Below are 21,475 nucleotides of genomic sequence, written 5' to 3' on the forward strand. Positions count from 1 at the left end.
GAGCGGCATCGAGCTAGATCCAACAAAGATAAAGTCTATTCGGGATTTGCCTCCTCCGAGAACCAAGAAAGAGGTCATGAGTCTGTTGGGAAGGTTGAATTACATCAGTCAGTTCATTGCTCAGTTGACTTCCACATGGAGCCCATATTTAAGTTGTTGAAAAAAGATGCAACGATTAAATGGATAGATGAGTGTCAAGAAGCCTTCGACAAAATCAAAGAATATATGTCAAATCTGCCAGTCTTGGTCCCACCCGAACCTGGGAGGCCTTTGTTTTTGTATTTGACAGTGTTGGAGAATTCCTTTGGGTGCATTCTCGGGTAACATGATGTGACTGGGAAGAAAGAACAGGCAATATACTATTTGAGCAAGAAGTTCACTAGTTACGAAGTCAAATACACTTTGTTGGAAAGGATTTGTTGTGCCCTAACTTGGGTCGCTCAAAAGTTTAGGCATTACCTGTAGGCATACACCACCTATCTCATCACCAGGTTGGATCCTTTGAAGTACATATTCCAAAAGCCGATGCCCACGGGGAGGTTAGCAAAATGGTAAATCCTTCTCACCGAGCTTGACATAGTCTACGTCACCCGTACTGCATTGAAAGCTCAAGCTTTAGCGAATCATTTGGTGGAAAATCCTGTTGATGATGAATATCAGCCTTTGAGTACTTACTTTCCGGACGAGGTAAATTCAGTTGAGGTAATTTTAGAAGACATCAATGCTTGGAAAATATTCTTCGATGGAGTTGTGAACGCAAAAGGTGTCGGGATTGGGGCAATCTTGATCTTACCCACTGGTCAGCACTATCCGGCCGCAGCCCGACTTTGGTTTTTCTGCACCAACAACACTATGAAGCCTGCATTATGGGTATGAACATGGCAATTGACCAAGATGTGGAAGAATTGTTAATCATGAGAGATTCCGACTTGATTAGCCGACAAGCTCAAGGAGAATGGGAAACTCGGGATGTCAAGATTATTCCATACATGCAACATGTGGAAGATTTTAGCAAGCGGTTCAAGTCAATTGAGTTCAGGTACATTCCTCGGTTTCACAATGAGTTAGTCGATGCACTCGCTACTTTGGCCTCGATGTTTCCATATCCAGGCAATGTCCACATTGACCCATTGGAAATCCAAATCCGAGAAAGGTATGGTTATTGCAATACGGTTAAGGTGGAACCAAATGTTCAGCCATGGTATCATGATATCAAGAGATTTTTGAAAACAAAGGAATATCCAGAGCAAGCCAATGGAGACCAAAAGAGAACCATTAGAAGGCTTTCTAGTGGCTTTTTCTTGAGCGGAGAGGTCTTGTACAAAAGAACTCCGGATCTGAACCTTCTAAGATGCGTGGATGCCCAAGAGGTCGGAAGAATCATGAATGAAGTACACGCAGGAGTGTGTGGACCCCATATGAATGGATACATCCTAGAAAAGAAAATCCTTTGAGCATGCTATTACTGGATGACTATGGAAAAAGATTGCTTCAGTTTTGTCTGAAAATGTCATCAGTGTCAGGTACACGGTGATCTGATTCATGCACCACCTTCAGAATTGCATCTTATGTTAGCACCGTGGTCGTTCGTTGCTTGGGGTATGGATGTCATTGGGCCAATCGAGCCAAAAGCTTCTAATGGGCATAGATTCATATTGTTTGCCATCGACTACTTCACAAAATAGGTTGAAGCAATCACTCTCAAAGCCGTCACTAAGAAAGCAGTGGTAGACTTCGTGCACGCCAACATCATCTATCGTTTTGGTATTCCTAAAACTATCATTATAGACAATGCTACAAATTTGAATAGTCATTTGATGAGGGAAGTATGTGAACAATTTAAGATCATGCATCAGAATTCTACCCCTTATCGGCCCAAAGCTAATGGTGTCGTCGAAGTAGTAAACAAGAACATCAAGAAGATTCTTAGAAAAATGATTCAAAGTTCTAGATAATGGCATGAAAAGTTGCCATTTGCATTGTTGGGATATCGCACAACCGTGCGCACATCAATTGGAGCAACACCATATCTATTGGTTTATGGCACTGAAGCCATAATACCCACAGAAGTTGAAATTCCATCTCTTCGAATCATTGTTGAAGCTGAGGTTGAAGATAGTGAGTGGGTAAAAACCTGTTTAGAATAGTTGACTTTGATTGATGAAAAGCAGATGGCCGCAGTTTGCCACGAGCAGTTGTATCAACAAAGAATGGCCCATGCCTAGTACAAGAAAGTGCGGCCCAGGAACTTTGAAGTGGGGCCACTCGTTTTGAGACATATTTTCCCGCATCACAAAGAAGCAAAAGGAAAGTTCGCTCCAAACTGGAAGGGCCCATACATTATAAGAAAATTGTTGCCGAAATGGGCATTGTACTTAGGAGACATTGAAGGAAATGACTCTGAAACAACTATCAATGCAGATGCGATCAAGAGGTATTACGTTTAACCCTTCTGCGGTACCAATATTATCCGATTGGGATGACGAAGACTTTAATTCTTGCTACCCCAAATACTTCAACCTTTTGCTAACCCTTTGAGCCAGTTACCTTTCTTTGATCACCCTCTTTGGAACTCGAAAAAATTTGTAAAAAAAATCATCAAAAACAAAGTTTCCTTGAACTACGTTTGACTTGATTCCGAAAGGATACGTAGGCAGCCTCTCTCTGGGGTTCAGTCAAACCAAAACAAAAATCCGCATTCCCCCCTAAGTTGAAACTGGGGCAGAATTCATAAAGGTTCGACAACAGTCGCCTGAAAGGTTCCAAAGTTGTAGATCAATCCAAACTCTTGTTACCCAAAATCCTATTCAAATCCCTTCGGATCGATCGATAAAAGAAGTTCACAAGGGGAGGTTATTGGATCCGACACAATCAAATAAGAGAAATAAAATGAGAGAGTCTTATTGGTGAAAACCCACACGGGCACCGTAAGACGATGGTGAGCGGAGAAACTGAAAATGATAGAATATTGATTAGTGAAAACTCGCAAAGAGCACTATAAGGCGACAGTAAGAAGAGAAATGAGAGAGGTCAATTGGCGAAAACCCGCAAATGGCATTGATCGAAAAGAAGGAATTCCCTACAAACATCGGCACTGATAAAGTCCTGGCAAGGTTTCTCGATTTTAAGATACGAGTTATGATGGGTTTATAAGAGATTGGATGGTTGCGCAGTTCGGGTATCCAATCCAAGAAGCATGCCATGTATATTGAAATCTGCATGTACTCCAGATAAGACTTTCTTTCTTTCCCCCTAAAGGGACACTTCTTGTTAAATTCATTATCTCGTCCTTTGTTTACTTTTCTTTGAATCCCTTTCGGTTTAATCCTTCTCCGAAACTAATATAAAGAAAAGGTGGCAAGATTGGTTTTACAGGGTTCTGCTTAACAAAATCCAAATTCAAGGAAAAGCACCCAGCCTCGGCAGGTGCAGCAAGTCGATCTCGACTGGCCATGATGGTCGATGCTTCAGAGTCAAAATTGTTGAAAAGGAAAGAAATCCAGGGTCAAGTGCCCATAAATGCAAAATAAGGTGAAAAGACCAAAGCCCCACTCGGTTGAACCATCATGTGAAATTTTGGAAAGTCAAGATCCCTGGGTTTAGAAGAAAGATCGATCTCCAGAAAGCCAGCGAGCAATAGAGGTTTTCATCGAAAGAGTTGGGCCGAGATCAAAATAATCAAGGCCATGAAACCAACCACCATTTCAAACTAACAATTGTTCTTTGTTTGAAAACATGAAATAGGTGTTATCCAAAGCAACCTTGCAAGAAGCAGGTGCCACCAAAAGAAACTGTGCAAGGGCTAAAAATAGTTTTGCAGCAATAATCAATCCAAAAGGAAGTCTCTTCCAAATTCTTTCCTGCATTCTTACTCATTTTTTCTTAAATAAAAAAAGAGAAGAAAATTCAAAAATCATGGTAGCCTAGGGTCCCCAAACTCTAGTTATGTTTTTTCTAACATAGGGTCTCTACTCCCTAATTAAATTTAATTTAGACATAGAGTCTCCACTCCTTAGTCTGCTTTTCCAACATAGGGTCTCCACTCCCTAGTTGAATTTACTTAAGACATAGGGTCTCCACTCCCTAGTTGAATTTATTTTAGACATGGGGTCTCCACTCCCTAGTCATTTTTCCAACATAGGGTCTCCACTCCCTAGTTGAAGTTATTTTAGACATAGAATCTCTACTCCCTAGTCACTTTTCCAACATAGGGTCTCCACTCCCTAGTTGATTTTACTTTAGACATAGGGTCTCCACTCCCTAGTCTGCTTTTCCAACATAGGGTCTCCACTCCCTAGTTGAATTTATTTTAGACATAGGGTCTCCACTCCCTAGTCATTTTCTCAACATAGGGTCTTCACTCCCTAGTTGAAGTTATTTTAGACATAGGGTCTCCACTCCCTAGTCTGCTTTTCCAACATATGGTCTCCACTCCCTAGTTGAATTTACTTTAGACATAGGGTCTCCATTCCCTAGTTATTTTTCCAAAATAGGGTCTCCACTCCCTAGTTGAAGTTATTTTAGATATAGGGTCTCCACTCCCTAGTCACTTTTCCAACATAGGGTCTCCACTCCCTAGTCTGTTTTCCCAGCATAGGGTCTCCACTCTCTAGTTGAATTTATTTTAGACATAGGGTCTCCACTCCCTAGTCATTTTTCCAACATATGGTCTCCACTCCCTTGTTGAAGTTTTTTTAGACATAGGGACTCCACTCCCTAGTCACTTTTCCAACATAGGGTCTCCACTCCTTAGTTGAATTTACTTTAGACATAGAGTCTCCACTCCCTAGTCTGCTTTTCCAACATAGGGTCTCCACTCCCTAGTTGAATTTATTTTAGACATAGGGTCTCCACTTCCTAGTCCTTTTTTCAACATAGGGTCTCCACTCTCTAGTTGAAGTTATTTTAGACATAGGGTCTCCACTTCTAGTCACTTTTCCAACATAGGGTCTCCACTCCCTAGTTGAATTTACTTTAGACATAGGTTCTCCATTCCCTAGTCTGCTTTTCCAACATAAGGTCTTCACTTCCTAGTTGAATTTATTTTAGACATAGGGTCTCCATTCCCTAGTTATTGAAGTTATTTTAGACATAAGGTCTCCACTCCCTAGTCACTTTTCCAACATAGGGTCTCCACTCCCTAGTTGAAGTTATTTTACACATATGGTCTCCACTCCCTAGTCACTTTTCTAGCATAGGATCTCCACTCCCTAGTTGAATTTATTTTAGACATAGAGTTTCCACTCCCTAGTCACTTTTCCAATGTAGGGTCTCCACTCCCTAGTTGAATTTACTTTAGACATAGGGTCTCCATTCCCTAGTCTGTTTTTCCAATATAGGGTCTCCACTCCCTAGTTGAATTTATTTTAGACATAGGGTCTCCACTCTCTAGTTGAAGTTATTTTATACATAGGGTCTCCACTCCCTAGTCACATTTCCAGTATAAGATCTCCACTCCCTAGTCACGTTTCCAGTATAAGATCTCCACTCCCTAGTTGAATTTATTTTAGACATAGAGTATCAACTCCCTAGTCATTTTTCCAACATAGGGTCTTCACTCCCTAGTCTCTTTTCCAACATAGGGTCTCCACTCCCTAATTAATTTCATTATAGATATAGGGCTTCACTCCCTAATCTCTTTTTCCCAAGGATACACAATCTTGATTTTATTGCTTTCAATATAGAAATAGTTTAGATTTTTGTTACAAATAACTCACGAAATTTTCCTAGTGAAAACTGGGGCAAAAAATTTCGTTCTTATCTTTGCTTTGGTGCCTGAATAGGTTTTCATCGTGAGGCACAAGGTTCGAGATGACCTAAACAAGAAGTCTCAACCCAAATAAAAGAAAAGAAGAAATAAGAAAAGAAGTTGAACTCTAAGTGTAGAAGCGGAGAAGATGCAAACTCCCTAGAAAAGATTGAAGTCACAAGTTTTGCATTGTCCCGCCTTGATCCGAAAAGCTGAAGAAGAATGAACCAGTGGTTGCAACTAACAAGCATCAAGATTCAGATCAAAGTCTGCAGGAAGAACCATCCAAGACTCAAGATAAAGCTTTAGAAGGTTTATAGATAGGAATCTTGTAACTCGTAGTTGATAGGCTTATCTAGTTTAGCTTTTCATATTTCATTTTGGTGTAATAAGGAGCTCAACAAGCAGTAACAGTAGTAACAGCACTGAAATCACAGTTTTTCGGTAGTCCCAGCTACCAAAACTTCTAGAATAACACTGACCTGATTCCTTTATAGCCAAGGATATGTAGGCAACCTCCGAAGCAAGGTTCGGTCATACTTTTTCAAAGATGCTTCTCACAGAGTTTCAAACGGGCAAAAATCGCTCGTAATTGCTCATTTTATCTTTGCACGAAAACTCTTCGTGTTTCCGAGCAAAGAGGGGCAGTTGTGAGCATGTGATTTTTTCCCTATATGAAATACTCCTATAAAATCCAAGAAAAAAGATTTTTTCCAATTATTTGCCATTTTATAGGATTTTTGTATAATTTTATTAATTGTTTGCATTTTTGTGCACGTTTAATTTTTATTAAAATCATAAAAATGCCAAAAATACCATGCATTACAATTAGGTTTTGTTTTTGCATTTTTATGATTAATTAGTTAATTATTTATTTTATTAAAATCCGAAAATCACAAAAATGACCCATTTTACATTTTTTACCTTTTAATCTTTAGATTATTGATTTTTCTCTTTTAATTTAGGATCAAGTAATTTTTATAATTAGGTAATTGGTTAGTTTTACAATTTAGATTAATTTAGGAATTTAATTTAGGTTTTTAATTAAAGAAAAGAAAAAGAAAAAAATATAATAATTGGCTAAGTGAAGAAAAGGTTAAATGTGTTTTGAATTTGGGCCAAACACCCGGATTTTTCCAACCCAGTCCCAGCACCCTTTACCCGGTCCACCCCCTTCCATAACCAAACGATGTCGTATCTCTTAGTTTTGATCTCAACCGTTGAACACTTTGGATATAACGGGTGGGAAATGACTAATCCTTTACTATATTACTGTCTGAATGAGTCCCCCTACCCCCCAAAAGCCCCTCACTTCGTCTCCCTCAACCCTCTCATACCATCTCTGGACCTCCACCGGAAATCGCCGCCGGAAATCGCTTCACGGCGGCGGGCCACCTCCAAACACCACCAGAATTTCACCAGTCAATCCCCGTTATCTCCCCTTTCCAAATCCTCAAACCAATTCTTTCGAATCCCTACCAGAAGCTTCGAATCTTAGATTGAAATCCGGAATCCCAAAACCCTAATCCCTTCAAACCTCACCAAATTCACACCATACAATCACCTTCTCGTTCCTTTCCAAATCCCCAAACCAATTCCTTCAAACCTTTTTCAAACTACTCAAATTTCGGATCTGAGAACTAAACCCTAACTTTTCCTTTGTCAACTTTCGGTCAATTTCTAGGCTATTTGAACCTAAAACGTCCATTAGTCGATTGTTTCTCGTTGAAAACAATCGATTAATGGTCGTCCAAGTTCATTTCATCTTGTTCGAAATATGTCCGAAGTTCTGATGGATTCCAAATGTGAAGTGAAGTTTTGGTAATTTCTTTTCTTCTTTATTTTGCTTGTTTATCTCCTTCATCTTTTTTTCTTTCTTTAGCCGTTTGTCTAGGGTCAACACAACTCTAGGTTTTCTTTTCTTTTGACTGTTTTTGTTCGTTCTTTTGATTAATCAAAGCATGTTGAGATTTATTCATCTAAAAGTTAATTTTACATAGGTTTAGGCCTAATTAAGGTTTTGGTGAATCGATTATTCTGTATTTGCTTTGTTTAAATGTTCCTCTCCCGCATTTTGTAATTAGATTTCACGTGTTAATTGAGTTAATTAATCTGTTTTGATTCATATATATGATTAGTTCAACTTCTAGGATTTCTTTATGGTTTTTCTGATAAATGTTAGTTTGATTAATGTAGTTAATTAGATAAAGTACCTTTTATTAGTGATTAGGTTAGACTTAGTTTGAATTGTATCAATTTTATTCTATTGCCCTTTTAATTTGCATTCTGATCTTTTGATAGACTTTTGTTTTGTTTTCCTTAGTCTGTAAATCATTACAAACTTGGAGGGTCTTAATTGAATTAAAAAGACTTAGGACAATTTTCAGAAATATCTAGGAATAGAAGTTTCTAGAAAAGGCAAGTTGTCCTAGCTATTGTAAAAGATGCTGAAATATAGGATAAAAAGGGACAGCTGTACCAGGGTTGTAAAAAAAGGCAGTACTATTGGCCGAATTAGGATAAGGAATATTCCTAAAAAATACCCATCCTAGGCCGCCTATATATAGATACTCTCATTCTGAAAATGACACACATTCATAAGAATATTTCTGCACAAAAAGTTCTGAAAAGCACACAGATACTGCTTTGGAAAATCCATACTGATTCTGAAAATACCAAGATGAACACAAAAATACTCTAGAAATTAGTTTCTTTAGCTGGGATTTCTGGTTTGAAAGTTGTGTTTTGGGTTGATTTCCTGATTGTTTTTTTCTGGTTTTGCTGCTCTAGTAATACTGGTGTTCTGTTTGCTGCTGCTTTTCTTCCAAGTTTCCTTCAAGAGATTTATTTTCTCTTCTCTTTTCTATTGTTGTTCAAGGTACACACTTCTTCTATGTTTAAGTGTTTGTAAATAGAAGTTAAAGATAAATACAAGTTGTTCTTTCCTATCAATGATGTATATCCGTGTTTCTTGTTATGATTTATCCACTGAAATTGCAACAATATTGAAGCTCTTCTTTGAAATGTGTGATTCTTTGTCCATCTAGTTTTATATCATGAGAATCTATTTCCTTGTATAAATTTAGCATTGGTCATTTGTTTACTTCAGCTGGTATACACTTCCTTTTTTGTTGCATTGGTCAGGTAGCATGTTAGATCCCCATATTTGAAACTTTGTTTATTCATTGAGTCTAACCTCTACATGATCAAATTCATGGATTACACTACCCCCCCTTTGGTTCATTCTTATATTGGTCTGAGGCAACATATTATGCCTTTGGGTTTGAAGCCCTTGTTGGTTTGTGAGTCTGACCTTTAATATGGTCAAACCCATAAATCAAACTTTTTTTTTGTTTTTCTTCTCATCCTTGCATTGTTTATTTGAGCTTGGTTTGATAATATAGTAGGTTATGTATCTGAAAACATTTTCGTGAATCTAACCTTTAAACGTGGTCAGATTCATAAAAGTCTAAGTTGAAACCAAGGCTGGTTTGGCAGTAAGAAGCCTCAGAGTTGGAACTAAGTATTAGCCTGCAAGGAATAGTTCCATAGCTGATTTTCTTGCAAGTTGAAGCTGATTCAAAGGATTTTTTTTGTAACAGTTGGAAGATTTAGAGTTAGGAAGAATGATATCCTTACCTTAATTATTCCTCCTTTTCCTTCAGACACATAGCTATATTTAGAAGTACTTTGTAAATTTATGGACTTTTGTTAGTAAATGGACTGTTGGAGTGCTCTAAATTCGAGATTTGACTATTTTTGATTTTTAGTTTAGGTTCAGAGCATATGATTTTTTTGTAATGAGTACAGTCCAACATCACAGAATCACTTGAGTATAATACGAATTGGGCCAGACTTGCAACAAAGCCCAAATCTGGGAACCACCTAAGTAAGTCTGGGCCCAGGCGAATGGGCCTGGGTACTAAACCCAGCAATTCAACCCTTAGTTATAAAATTCCTCTTGTAAATTCCAGTATAAATGCATGTCTTACAAATCATAGTAGTATACTTAATTTTAGACTTGAATTGTATTTATATTGTTCCGATTTTGATTGTCTTCTTTAAAAAGTGATGCGAGTTATAACTTTGCAAAGCGTGCATTGTGTAAGATTAGGCTGAAAATGTAGAGGTAGATAGGCCCAGCCGGTAGATATTCACAACTGGGCCAGCTTGAAGCCCAATATGGGTGAAGCTTGATTAAAATTCCAATAGGGGCAGAGGGTCTTAAGCTCTTCTCTGCTGGGCTAATTCGCGAGCCCAAATGCAGCTTTCAAAGCTGGACTTTTTTCTAATTTATATAAGCAATGGGGCTGCCGCTAGCCCAAACCTCTTAAAAGCCCAGCGTATATGGTTATACATATTAAGTCTAAATTAGTTGTAAGTAAGAATATCGTTAGGCCTAATTAAGTGTAATTCCTTTAAATGGTTTGAGGTGTGCCATCTTTCATTAAATCATCTATGGACCTCATATTGGTATTACAATTTAGATGTTAAAATAACCTTAAACACTCGTAGTTTGCTTTAGGCTCGACTTAAACTATTATTGTGATTATATATACGTTCGCGTAACATAATTGCTAATTTAATTCTAAAAAAGGTAACTCGAGGGAAGCATTCGTACAACTTCAACCAAACTTTTCTTAATAAAATAAAAAAGGCGTTATTTTTGACGCGCCAAAAGAAAAGAGTATACGTACGCGCAACTCAATTCTTTAATTATGAATGAATCAAGTGATTAAAAACGGTCAAAAGATAAATGTACATAGGTCCTAAAAATAAGTAGTTAAACAATTTAAGCCAAGTAATAATCACTAAGCGACCGTGCTAGAACCACAAAACCCGGGATTGCCTAACACCTTCTCCCGGGTTAACAGAATTCCTTATCTAGAATTTCTGGTTCGCAGACTTTTAAAATAAAGTCGAAACTTCCCCGATTTGGGATTTAAAATAAACCGGTGACTTGGGACACCAAATAAACTATTCCAAGTGGCGATTTTGATAAAAATAAAATAATCACATTTCGAATAATGTCACTTTAATTGGAAAAACTCCTCATATACCCTCGGGTGTGTAAAATGGAGGTGTGACACACCCAAAAATTAATATTATCTTTGCGCAAGGTATGAAGAGATGATATAGATTTACATTTAAATGAAAGAGAATGCCAGAAAGATATTTGTAACTGAAAATAGACTATTTTTTTCATTAAACTTCAAATGATAACTAAATACTTAGCTCTCGTGTGGACATAATTTTTTTTGACTTTCTTTCAAAAAAATTATAAATATTCTTTGTTTATAAAATTTGATCAGTTTTTGAAAAAGAAAATTGAAGAAACATTTTCAAATTCTAAAAATTAGTCTGGGTCCATTACTTGGCTGAAAAATATATTTTTCACTCATAAAATTTTAATATTATTTCAAGTAAAATATATGTCCAATACAACTTCAACTTTTAAAAATTATTTTTTAACGTATCTTCAAACTCTTTTTTAAAATTTCAACAAAATATTAATTCAAACGCCAGCTTAATTAGCGGCCCCAAAACTAACCAGCCTCCACCAATTTTACGGTAAGCACTAGATCTACGTAACTCTTTAGTGGCGAGAAATTTTATTTTGTGTCTCATACAACTTACATTAGTTGTATGAGACTCCTTTTTGTCTCACAAATTTGTGGATCTCAATCTTATATTTTTGGGTTCACAAAACTGTGAGATAAAAAAGTTGTCTCATACAACTAATATCAGTTGTATAAGACACAAAATAAAATTTTCCATCCAATTCCTTATCCGTATTCCACCAGATTTCATGAACTCAACAAAATTATCTTTGTTGTAATCTTTTTTTATTCTTACCCAGTGTTCAATATTTGTATTGAAACTTGATTATATTTGAATTCGTACCGCGAAACGCCTCATTCAAGAAGAAGCACTCGTTATTAAAAATATTTCTATATTCAGGACTCGAACCCGAAACTTCTAGTTAAGGGGATAACAATTTTTATCTACTATTGGTTGTTTGTAACCTTTTCTTAGACAAGCGCACGGATCCCTATCCCGGCGAAATGATTAGACTATCAGTGGAACCCATATGCCCACGAGACTCCCGTCTCACCGAAAGTAAAACTCACTCTTTCCAGTCAAAAAGTCAAAACCAAAGTCTTCAAACATTAACACCACCTCCCACGAGTAAGAATAAACCGCCACCTCCCATATAAACGACTACAACTAACGAGTTTAAGTACACAATCACACTAATTTAGAAATAAATATAGGTCATTTTTGTAGTAAGTATTGATTTGTGATGTGCAGAGAAGAATTTATATTCTCTACCTAACAATGTCAAGATTTTATTCCATTAAGGAAATTGGCTTATAAGACCAAATATTGGTCAAATTTAATATAGAGTCTGAAAAATAAAATAAATAATGCTCTATTATAATTAATCATATCATATTACAATACAACTTAGTTCACTTTTAAAGTATGAATTAACTCTAAAAGGCAAAAATACTACAAATAAATAGTCTATTGACCTTACTAAATTATACTGATACTTTTTCTCAAGTTACTTCATCAATGTTCAAATATTAGTAGTTGTTTAATAAAATAAATTTGTTAAATATTTTAAAGCAGGATATTTATTCATAAAATGGTACAATTGAATTTGTAACGTGGTTTATAGACATTTAAATTAATTTAATCCAAGAATATAAAATAATTAAAATAGAAATAAATTGATTAAAGAAACTTGAAGAAAATACAAGTCTGACTGTGATATAAGTTTTTCCGGAAACAAGAATAAGAACAATATATAGTACAATAAGAAAGAATGTTGTTAATAGAATAAGAGCAGATTTAGCCTTTTTGGGTATATATATTTTTGTGTCTACAATGAGTACAAATTTTTCTATTTAGGGAAACAAGATCCCCAAATCAAGCTCTTCTTTAATATGAATAAAATCACCCTTGATGGTTGTATAACAGTTGATTATAAATACAAAGATTCTTTGTAATGGCTGCTCACTGAATGCTGCTCTTTCCAACCGATATCTTTCTTTCAAACTTTCGCCTCTGGTTCCAGCATCTTCGGAACTCACTCAGCACGGTCATATGTTCGTAACCGGTGCCAACTATTTATTGACTCATATCTTATTTATCTTTACTGTCACATGTTAACTCGACGAGCATCCACCTGACATTTATCAATTTTACCTTATACAAGAGGTAAATTCAATATTTAAATTTTATGTTTCTACGTTTAAGATTTTTACCAACTCATTATATTTTTCAAATAGTATGTGAAATTTATACTTAATTCTTATAAATTTTAGTAATAACTTTTCACACACAAATACATATATTAGGTTCAGTTGAAATCATAGCTCAAATTCTGCATTTGTTGCTGTTTGACGTTTTAGAAAAATAAGAATTATCTAATACGTACTTTTTTAAATATGAAATTTACTCTTAATGTTTAATTGGTGAAGTGTCAATCAAATAAGACGATTAAATGAAAGATAAACGACAATTTAGACATATCATTAAAGTAGTAACGGAAAATGGCCAAAACTATCCCTATCATTTGCTAAATGGTTTATAAATACCTTCTGTCCATCTATCCGTTCAAAAAAATACACTTCGTCCATCTATCCGTTTAAAAAAACACACGAAGTTAGTTCTATTAACAAAAAAATACCCCGCGTCTAACGGCAGAACTGGTGGGTCTTTCATTTACTGACGTGTCGATTTTTAGTTGGGCCAAGTGGCAATTTTTAACTAGAACAAAAAATGGATATTATTTTAACCTATTTACCTTATCCGACCCATTTACAAAAATAGGTGGTATCTATCACACTCATTCCCACTCATCTTACCTCCCCTTTTCTTCTTCTCCAATTGGGACACCGCATACACACAATAACAAATTAATTAAAGAATAGATAAAACCCAAAATCAAATAACCCGAAATTCAAACCAGATTCTGAAATTTCTCCAATCAAACTCAGGATAAGTATTGAAACTCTTAAATGGAAAATCAACAGATACATTTGGGTTGTTAAGTAAGAAGACAAGGATCAAAACAAACCAAAAATCTGAAACAAAAAAATTGAGCCCAAATGCTAAAATTGTCCAAGTATATCAATTAAATCTAGGAGAAATATTGAAACTTTGAAAGAGACAAGTAATAGAAATCTTTGGATTGTTCATAAGAAGACAAAAGAGCCACGAAATAACAGAGAAAAAATAACTACATATAACTGATTCAAGCACACAACAAAATTGAAACCAAGGTGCTAAAAAGCTTGAAATTATCACATTCTAGGATAAAGATTGAATCAACAAAGAAACGCTAAAAATTCTTTGTGAGATGAGAGTGGGTGTGCTGGGTGATAAGGAAAAAGAGAGGGAAAGAAGCAAAGAAAAAGAAAGAAAATAATTAGGCGGGTCAAATAAATAGAGTTGGACCAGATAAATGGGTAAAAATAAGACCCATATTTGATTCTCGGTCAATAATACCACGTGACCTAATTAAAAAATCGCCACGTCATTAAATGAAAGATCCATCAGTTCTGTCGTTAGTCGCGGGGGTATTTTTATTAATAGAATTAACTTCGTGTATTTTTTTGAACGGATAGATGAACAAAGTATATTTTTTTGAACGGATAGATAGACGGAGTATATTTATAAACTATTTAGCAAATGATAGGAATATTTTGGGCCTTTTCGAAGTACTAAATATGTATTGAGCATGAAAAAGGAGGTAACATGGATTGGAAGGAGTATAATAGTATACTAGTAGTATTGCTAGTTAAATCCACCGCAAAAAGCTCCTCCTCTTCCTATACTGTCTGAATCTCCCAAGGATATCGCATTCGGGTCAAAATGCAAGATCCGTCAAATCCAAACTCCAAGAATCAAACGCCGTCATTTTCAGCTACATTCAGGCCATCTCACCACCGGCGAGCTCATTCTGAAGTGAACTTCCGGCTGCCGGAGGATCTAGATCTTGTATCCGACCCATTCGATGCGTCCGCCGGGAGTTTCGAGGAGATCGGATCCGAGGACGATTTCTTCTCCACTTACATGGACATTGAGAAACTCGGCACCGGATCCAACCCTACCGATGGATTCAACAATGCCGCCGGAAGTAGTAGTGGACTACTGGTAGCTGACGGAGAGAAGACTTTCAGTAGGCCACGTCATAGGCATAGTAATTCTGTGGATAGTTCCAGTTTGTTGCTAAGTGAGAGTATTGAAGCTAAGAAAGCTATGGCTCCAGATAAACTTGCTGAACTTTGGACCATTGATCCTAAGCGCGCCAAAAGGTATACATTTCTTTTACAAGTTTAATTTTAACGGTCATTTGGTGCTATTTTAGGAAACTCTCGATGTAGATCTGTTTGAATATATATCATGATTTAGTCCTCCATTTATTGTTTTCCTTTTAAATTTTGATTTACTACTTTCAAAATCTCCTTAACTAAACAAACTTTCTTTCTTTCTTGGAGATCCCGAACATTCTTTACCTTTTAAGTTGATCTGGATTTCCTTAAGTGTTAATGTACTAGGTGTATACTGTACAGTCATGTGAATTAAGGCCCTTCTCAGACGAGGGTCTTGTGGTTGAGATCGAGGGGCTGAGCTAATTAGGGAGTTAATAAGCTGTTAATGGTTTTGCTAAAGATTCTCATAAGCAGTGATTAGGATGGATTGATGTGACGTCATTGAACACTTATATGTGAAATTGAGGTGGAGTTATAGTGATTTAAAATTAAAACTGCATATCTGTAGAAAAGCAAGATTCAAGAAAACCGCTAAACTAGACTAACAAGGATGGCAAAGAGGTACTCGTGCAAGTTCTCATGTCAAGAAATGGTGTGCTGAACCAGCAAAATGCTTTGTTAGTACAGATTAACTGTGGCATTTTTATTCTAAAATTACTAGAAGTTACCAAACCAGAATGTTGAACTGTGACCCTTTTTGCTTGGACTAACTCCATGAGACTTGCAAATGCGTGTTGACATGAAAACTTTCCAGAACAGAGGCCAAAACAGTTTTTTATATCGAAACTGAGAACTGGTCATTTCTTTCCTAGAGCCAGTCTGCACCCCATTATCTTCTTCTTATCAAGTTTTTGTTTAGCAACTTTAACAATTAGATTGGGTTTGATTTGATCCATCTCATTATTAAGAGATGCTTCTGCTTGTTTTAAGGTAATTCTTAGTTCTTACTTTATAGTGTATTTGGGTAAAACTGAAATGAAGCTTAAGCTTTACTAAGTGAAATTTAGTGCAAAGTACAGTCTAAAAAGACTAACTGTAGTCATGTACTATCTTTAAGTAGATGGCAGTATATCCAAGTTATGTCAATCAGCTTGTTCCCCTGGACTGGGAAAATGATTGGTTAAGTCTATAACTGGATCATGTCTCTTTTAACTTAACCTGCTTAAGAAAATTTCTGAACTAGAGTAGCTTCCACTAATCCCGATTGGTGAGTTTCCTAGCACTACTGAAGTATCACACGAGCTTATTATCATTGTTGTTTGGTCCATCAAAAAGGTCTCTGTTCCCGTAAAATCAACATAGTGTTAGCATGGTCCATTTTGACGTTTACACTTGGGGGGACATTCTTTTGTGAAGTAATGCCATGTCCAAGTTTAATTGAAATAATGCCATGTCCAAGTTTAATTGAAATAATGCCAGGCCCAAATTCATTTAATTTATTCCCTATAGATTTTGGCTACTAAGATGGCCATCTATTAGGACCAAGAAAGTCCAAACGGAAGATTCCTTTGGCTTAACTCATGGGCCTTTATCAGCAGGGGGTGTGCTATTCCATACCAAATTTGCTTGCCTGACCTAGTTTTGTACTCACCTTAATTTTGTTGTGCTCCAAAAGTTTGGCTCGTCCATCTAGTATCACATGATTCAGAGTCTTATAATTCTGTACCATAGCTTACATCTGAGGCAAAACAATGGTCCTGGACATGTGATATAATCCTATGTGTTCCCCTTATAGATCACACTCTGTGACTTTGGAAACCAATAGAAATGACCGCACTATATAGCATTTTGTCTGCTTTCTTAAAAGGCTCTAAACTCGGGATATTCCAATATTGACTTCTATGATTTGTGGTGATTTTAGGATAGCTGTTCAGAAGGAGATTATTTAACTTGATGCCATTAATGGAAAACAAAGAAGGCAGTTGACAAATTGCTTGTGTTGATTCGGATTTGCCAAGAGCTAAAATATATGTAAACTTACTTACAAATGTCATTCGTAAAAGCTGCTTGTGTGGTATTAATACTGAAGCCTTTTTACATATCACACTGGATAATGACATATTGTAAAGCGAAGCGCTATGTTTCACATTGATGATGCCCTGAGAATATGTGAGACTGGTTTCATCGTAGTAAGTTTGGAAGCTATATTGGATACTAATATTCTAGAACTTGTGCTAAATACTAGAATTGAAGTAGCTTTAATTTGTCAGGCAATTTATGCACTAGTATTTCGGAGCATTTTTTGTCAGGAAACTGTAGCTTCTTAAAACTACTAATCTGCCTCTTTAATTTGTCAGGCAATTTATGCACTAGTATTTCGGAGCATTTTTTGTCAGGAAACTGTAGCTTCTTGAAACTACTAATCTGCCTCTTGTCTAAGAAGCATAGACAACTCCAAATGGAAATATGTTTCTATTTTACAACAAGACTCTCCAACACTCTGATGCATTCACTCTAGGTCCAATGCCTTCTAGGAGTTTTTTAGCCTTAATTAGAGATTCATGTGCCAATAGGAAATATGGAGAACTTCTAGTATTTTTTCATTTTTATTTTGTCCATATAATGTTGGCCTGAGATGAATTTAAATGGGGAACATGGTCCATGAGGATTCATATAGTTGACCTCGACTTGTTTGGTATCGAGGCGTAGTAGTTGCTGTTGTAATCTCCAGCACTCTGATGCGTCTAAGTATGCTCTGCCTGTACCAATATTTAAGTCAATACACCACCATGTCTGATGCATGCAGTGCCACGTTATGTTTCTAATTTGAGAATGTTATACAGGATTTTGGCTAATCGGCAGTCTGCTTCTCGCTCGAAAGAGAGGAAGGCCCGTTACATAACTGAACTTGAGAGAAAGGTTCAGACCCTTCAAACAGAAGCAACCACTCTTTCTGCACAATTAACCCTTTTCCAGGTAATTCTTCCTTTTCGTGAACTTCGAAATCTGTTCTAAAATTCATGGGTGTGCTTACAGATTGCATTGTATTCCATTAACTATGAGAATTATTTGTCTGCACACCATTCTATAACAGCCATTTTTTTTCCAGCTACAGCTACGGCTGTGTCTGTTTAAATAAATAGAAACTTGATGGTTGAATTTGACCATGGAAACATTGTGATCATTCATTTTGTGTGAAAATTAACCTTGTTTAGACAAACCTAGGGATTAACTTCCTGCATTTAAATGGTAATACCTTTTCTCAGCTAGATGTCTAACAAAGTAAGCGTGTCTTTCCTCCAAGTATTCCATGCATGGCAAAAATTCTGAAGTGGATTTTGCATGCAATATGCCCTTAAATACTCTTCCTTTCGTAGGGGAGTGAGGGAAGCATATACAAAGGGAAAAAAGTGCATGCCTCAAATTAACAAAAGATGTTTCAACATTTTGGTTACTGAATTTCATTCATCTCCCTCGCAATAATCGATACTTCACATCTGATTGTTCTCTCCATCTGCAGCGGGATACGACCCAGTTTACTAATGAGAACACAGAGCTTAAGATCCGTTTGCAAGCTATGGCACAACAAGCTCAGTTACGTGATGGTATGTTTATCTTTTCTCTGTCTTTTCCATTTCCTTCCAGAATTTTATGTTTATCAGTCATTTACACATCATCTTGAAATTCTCAGCTGCTTATTCCACCTCTTATGGACAGGATACATAGCAAAACTGAATCTACCGTTACTTTTCTAATATACAAATAGAAAGTCATAATGTTTGCTTTGTCCCCGCTTATTTGAGAGAATAACAATTCCAGTTCATGTTGATAGCGAGAAAATTTATTAATGCTGTGCGTATTTGTTTTGCTGTTCCTATATTACAGCTCTGAATGAAGCACTGAAACAGGAAGTGGAAAGACTTAAAATGGCTACAGGGGAAATGTCCTCTTCAGATGCGTACAATTTGGGGATGCAACACATTCCATATAATCAATCAGCATTCTTTTCCCATCAGACACAGTCAGGGCCAAGCGAATCCCAGAACATACAGATGCAGCAGTTTCATTCCCTCCAGGACAGCTTGTTGACTCCTCATCGCCGTTTACTTGCAGGCCATGGGCAGGCTCTCCCAGATACAATGCAACAGGATCCCCTTGGTCGTTTTCAGGGTCTTGATATAGGTGGCAGGGGTATGCATCATGTCAAGACCGAAACACCTTCTATTTCTGCCAGTGAGAGCAGCAGTACATTGTGATTGTGTTGCCAACTTGCGCAATCGCCTTCCCAACCTTATTTATGGAATTGTTCATAGACTGACGTGTTTAACATCCAGAACATGATATCATTCAATTTTTTTGATTAATTATTTGTTCCATTTGACTTGAGTCTTAGGTTTCAGTAGCTTCCAGGGGTCTTGATGTGTTTTTTTTAATTTTATTTTTTATTTTGCCTCTTTTCTTTCCGCCAGTTTGAATCATTTCTTGTGATTTATTCATGTAACTTTAAAGGAAGGTTGTTACCACTGCTCAATGGCCGTACTCATGGTGTCTTTAAACTTCAACAAATTCTTGTTCAACTTTGCAAAAAGTTGTTTTTGAAATTTTTGTAGCAAGCGCCACGTTATTGTGTGAGGTAACGATCTTTTGCTTCCCCTCAACTTTCAGGGTACTGTTGCATATGTCCATAAATTTATCCTGATAGTTTTTGGGTGGAAACGCCCTACTTATTATAGGATAAGGATTGTATGAAATGGTACATGTCCGTACTAGACCGTTATACACATGTACCAATAGGATATTTTACCTTTATGAGCAAAGTACTATATTGGGGGTTGGGTTCGAAACTTAAATAGTGCCAAAAATGGTACAAAATACGTTTCTACTGTTAAAAAAAGTTACATAAATACATAAAATGCAGTATAATACTGCGTTTTACTTTAACAAAAAGTTAGCCGTTAAAGTTAAAAGCAGTATTATACTGCGTTTTATTAAATTTTTTTTTTTGGAAAACGCAGTACAATATTGCGTTTAACTTAAACGCAGTATTGTACTGGGTTTCCCTATAATATTTGGGCCCACTTCTGTAGGATTGCAGAGAATTAATTTTTAGTGTAAAACGCAGTAGTATACTGCGTTTTACACTGAAATGTATTATTATACTGCGTTTTACTCTGATTTTTGGGCCCACCAATAAGTGTTCTACGGATAACTGACATAACAATAATTCAAATACATAAAACGTGGTATTGTACTGCATTTTACATAAAAAAATTCTGCACCCCAAGCTCGGACTTGCCTTATTTAAAGGCGTTTCAATTTTATGAAAATCCATTCAATATTTTCTTCAAACTTCCGTTCATACTTCTCTCTTCTTCTTATCAATAATTTTTTTATAATATCTGAAGAGTCAAAATAAGGTTTCATTATATTGGGGGGGGGGGGGGGTGAGGTTGTGCTGGAGAATAACTCTGTGAGGTATAGCTCACCTCCACAGTGTCATGTTAAATTGCCGCTTACAATGGAGTACGATAAATTGGTATCGTTGTTACGTAAAAAGATGAGTGTGAGGAAGCGTTTGGTTAACCTTAAAGTAACCGGTAGATTTCCGTATTCAGTGACTCCGCAGGGGTTTGCTTATTATTCTGAGTTTAACATCGAAGATGATGAAACTCTTAGAGATTTTTTGCGGATTCCGGATAAATACAGAGAATTTATTGTAATAAGATTGTTGGAAATATACGTCAAGATTGAAGACGTTCCCAATAATGAGGGTGTGCATAGTAGGGATAACCCCCAATCATCGAGTGGTTATTCTGGAGCAGTTTTTGCCGGACAGATTGCTGATGAAAGAGCTTGCCTTGATTTAAACTTGTCACCACCGGCGAATGAGCAACCACAAAATAATTTTTTGACTTTATATAATCCACAAGACGACTGGTAAACTTCAGTTTTTCTACGCTTTAGCATTGTTTATTTTATGTTTTAATTGAATTTGTATTAACACTCATATTTTTCATAGGGGGTACCGTCCGGATATGAATTTTACAAGTTATGACTTCGCCCCTAGTTGGAATATGCGTAGTTCTGGCGTATTGGACCATGGTGGTCCATCCGGGAGTCGTCACCAACAAGAAAATATCCATCATGAAACGTCAAGACAGTACGACTTGTAAGTAAAGTGATATAGCTATATGTAAAGTATTTATCTAGTTGGGTAACTTATCATTTTGTTCTTTTTGTGCAGTGAAAACGAGCTTCTTGATGTTCCTGACCTCACACAGTTGCCCATAGACGACGTATTGACTCGTGATTTGGCAGATGCGCAGAGTCAGGAAGATGATAGTGATTATGACAACAATGCGGATGAGTCTGGAGATGACACACCCTTCCTTGATGAGGGTGATGATGAGGAGGAAGTGAATGTTGAGCCTGAGCTGACGAGGGAGCATGTTCCTCCACCTCCCGCTAGACAAAGAGTGTACGAGTCCCACATGCTATT

General features: G+C 36.6%; 1 protein-coding gene across 1 annotated transcript; it reads left to right on the forward strand.

Annotated features, from left to right (window-relative positions):
• The first annotated feature begins 14,506 nt into the window (after positions 1 to 14,506).
• LOC107762803 (transcription factor RF2b) lies at positions 14,507 to 19,515 on the forward strand. The gene is made up of 4 exons (XM_016581200.2): positions 14,507 to 15,078; positions 17,820 to 17,952; positions 18,497 to 18,581; positions 18,862 to 19,515. The coding sequence occupies exons 1-4, from the start codon at positions 14,636 to 14,638 to the stop codon at positions 19,230 to 19,232; spliced, it is 1,032 nt and encodes a 343-aa protein (XP_016436686.1). The 5' UTR covers positions 14,507 to 14,635; the 3' UTR covers positions 19,233 to 19,515.
• The last annotated feature ends 1,960 nt before the right edge of the window (positions 19,516 to 21,475 follow it).

Source organism: Nicotiana tabacum, chromosome 11, assembly GCF_000715075.1.
Source record: "Nicotiana tabacum cultivar K326 chromosome 11, ASM71507v2, whole genome shotgun sequence".
In the NCBI taxonomy this organism is placed as follows: domain Eukaryota; kingdom Viridiplantae; phylum Streptophyta; class Magnoliopsida; order Solanales; family Solanaceae; genus Nicotiana; species Nicotiana tabacum.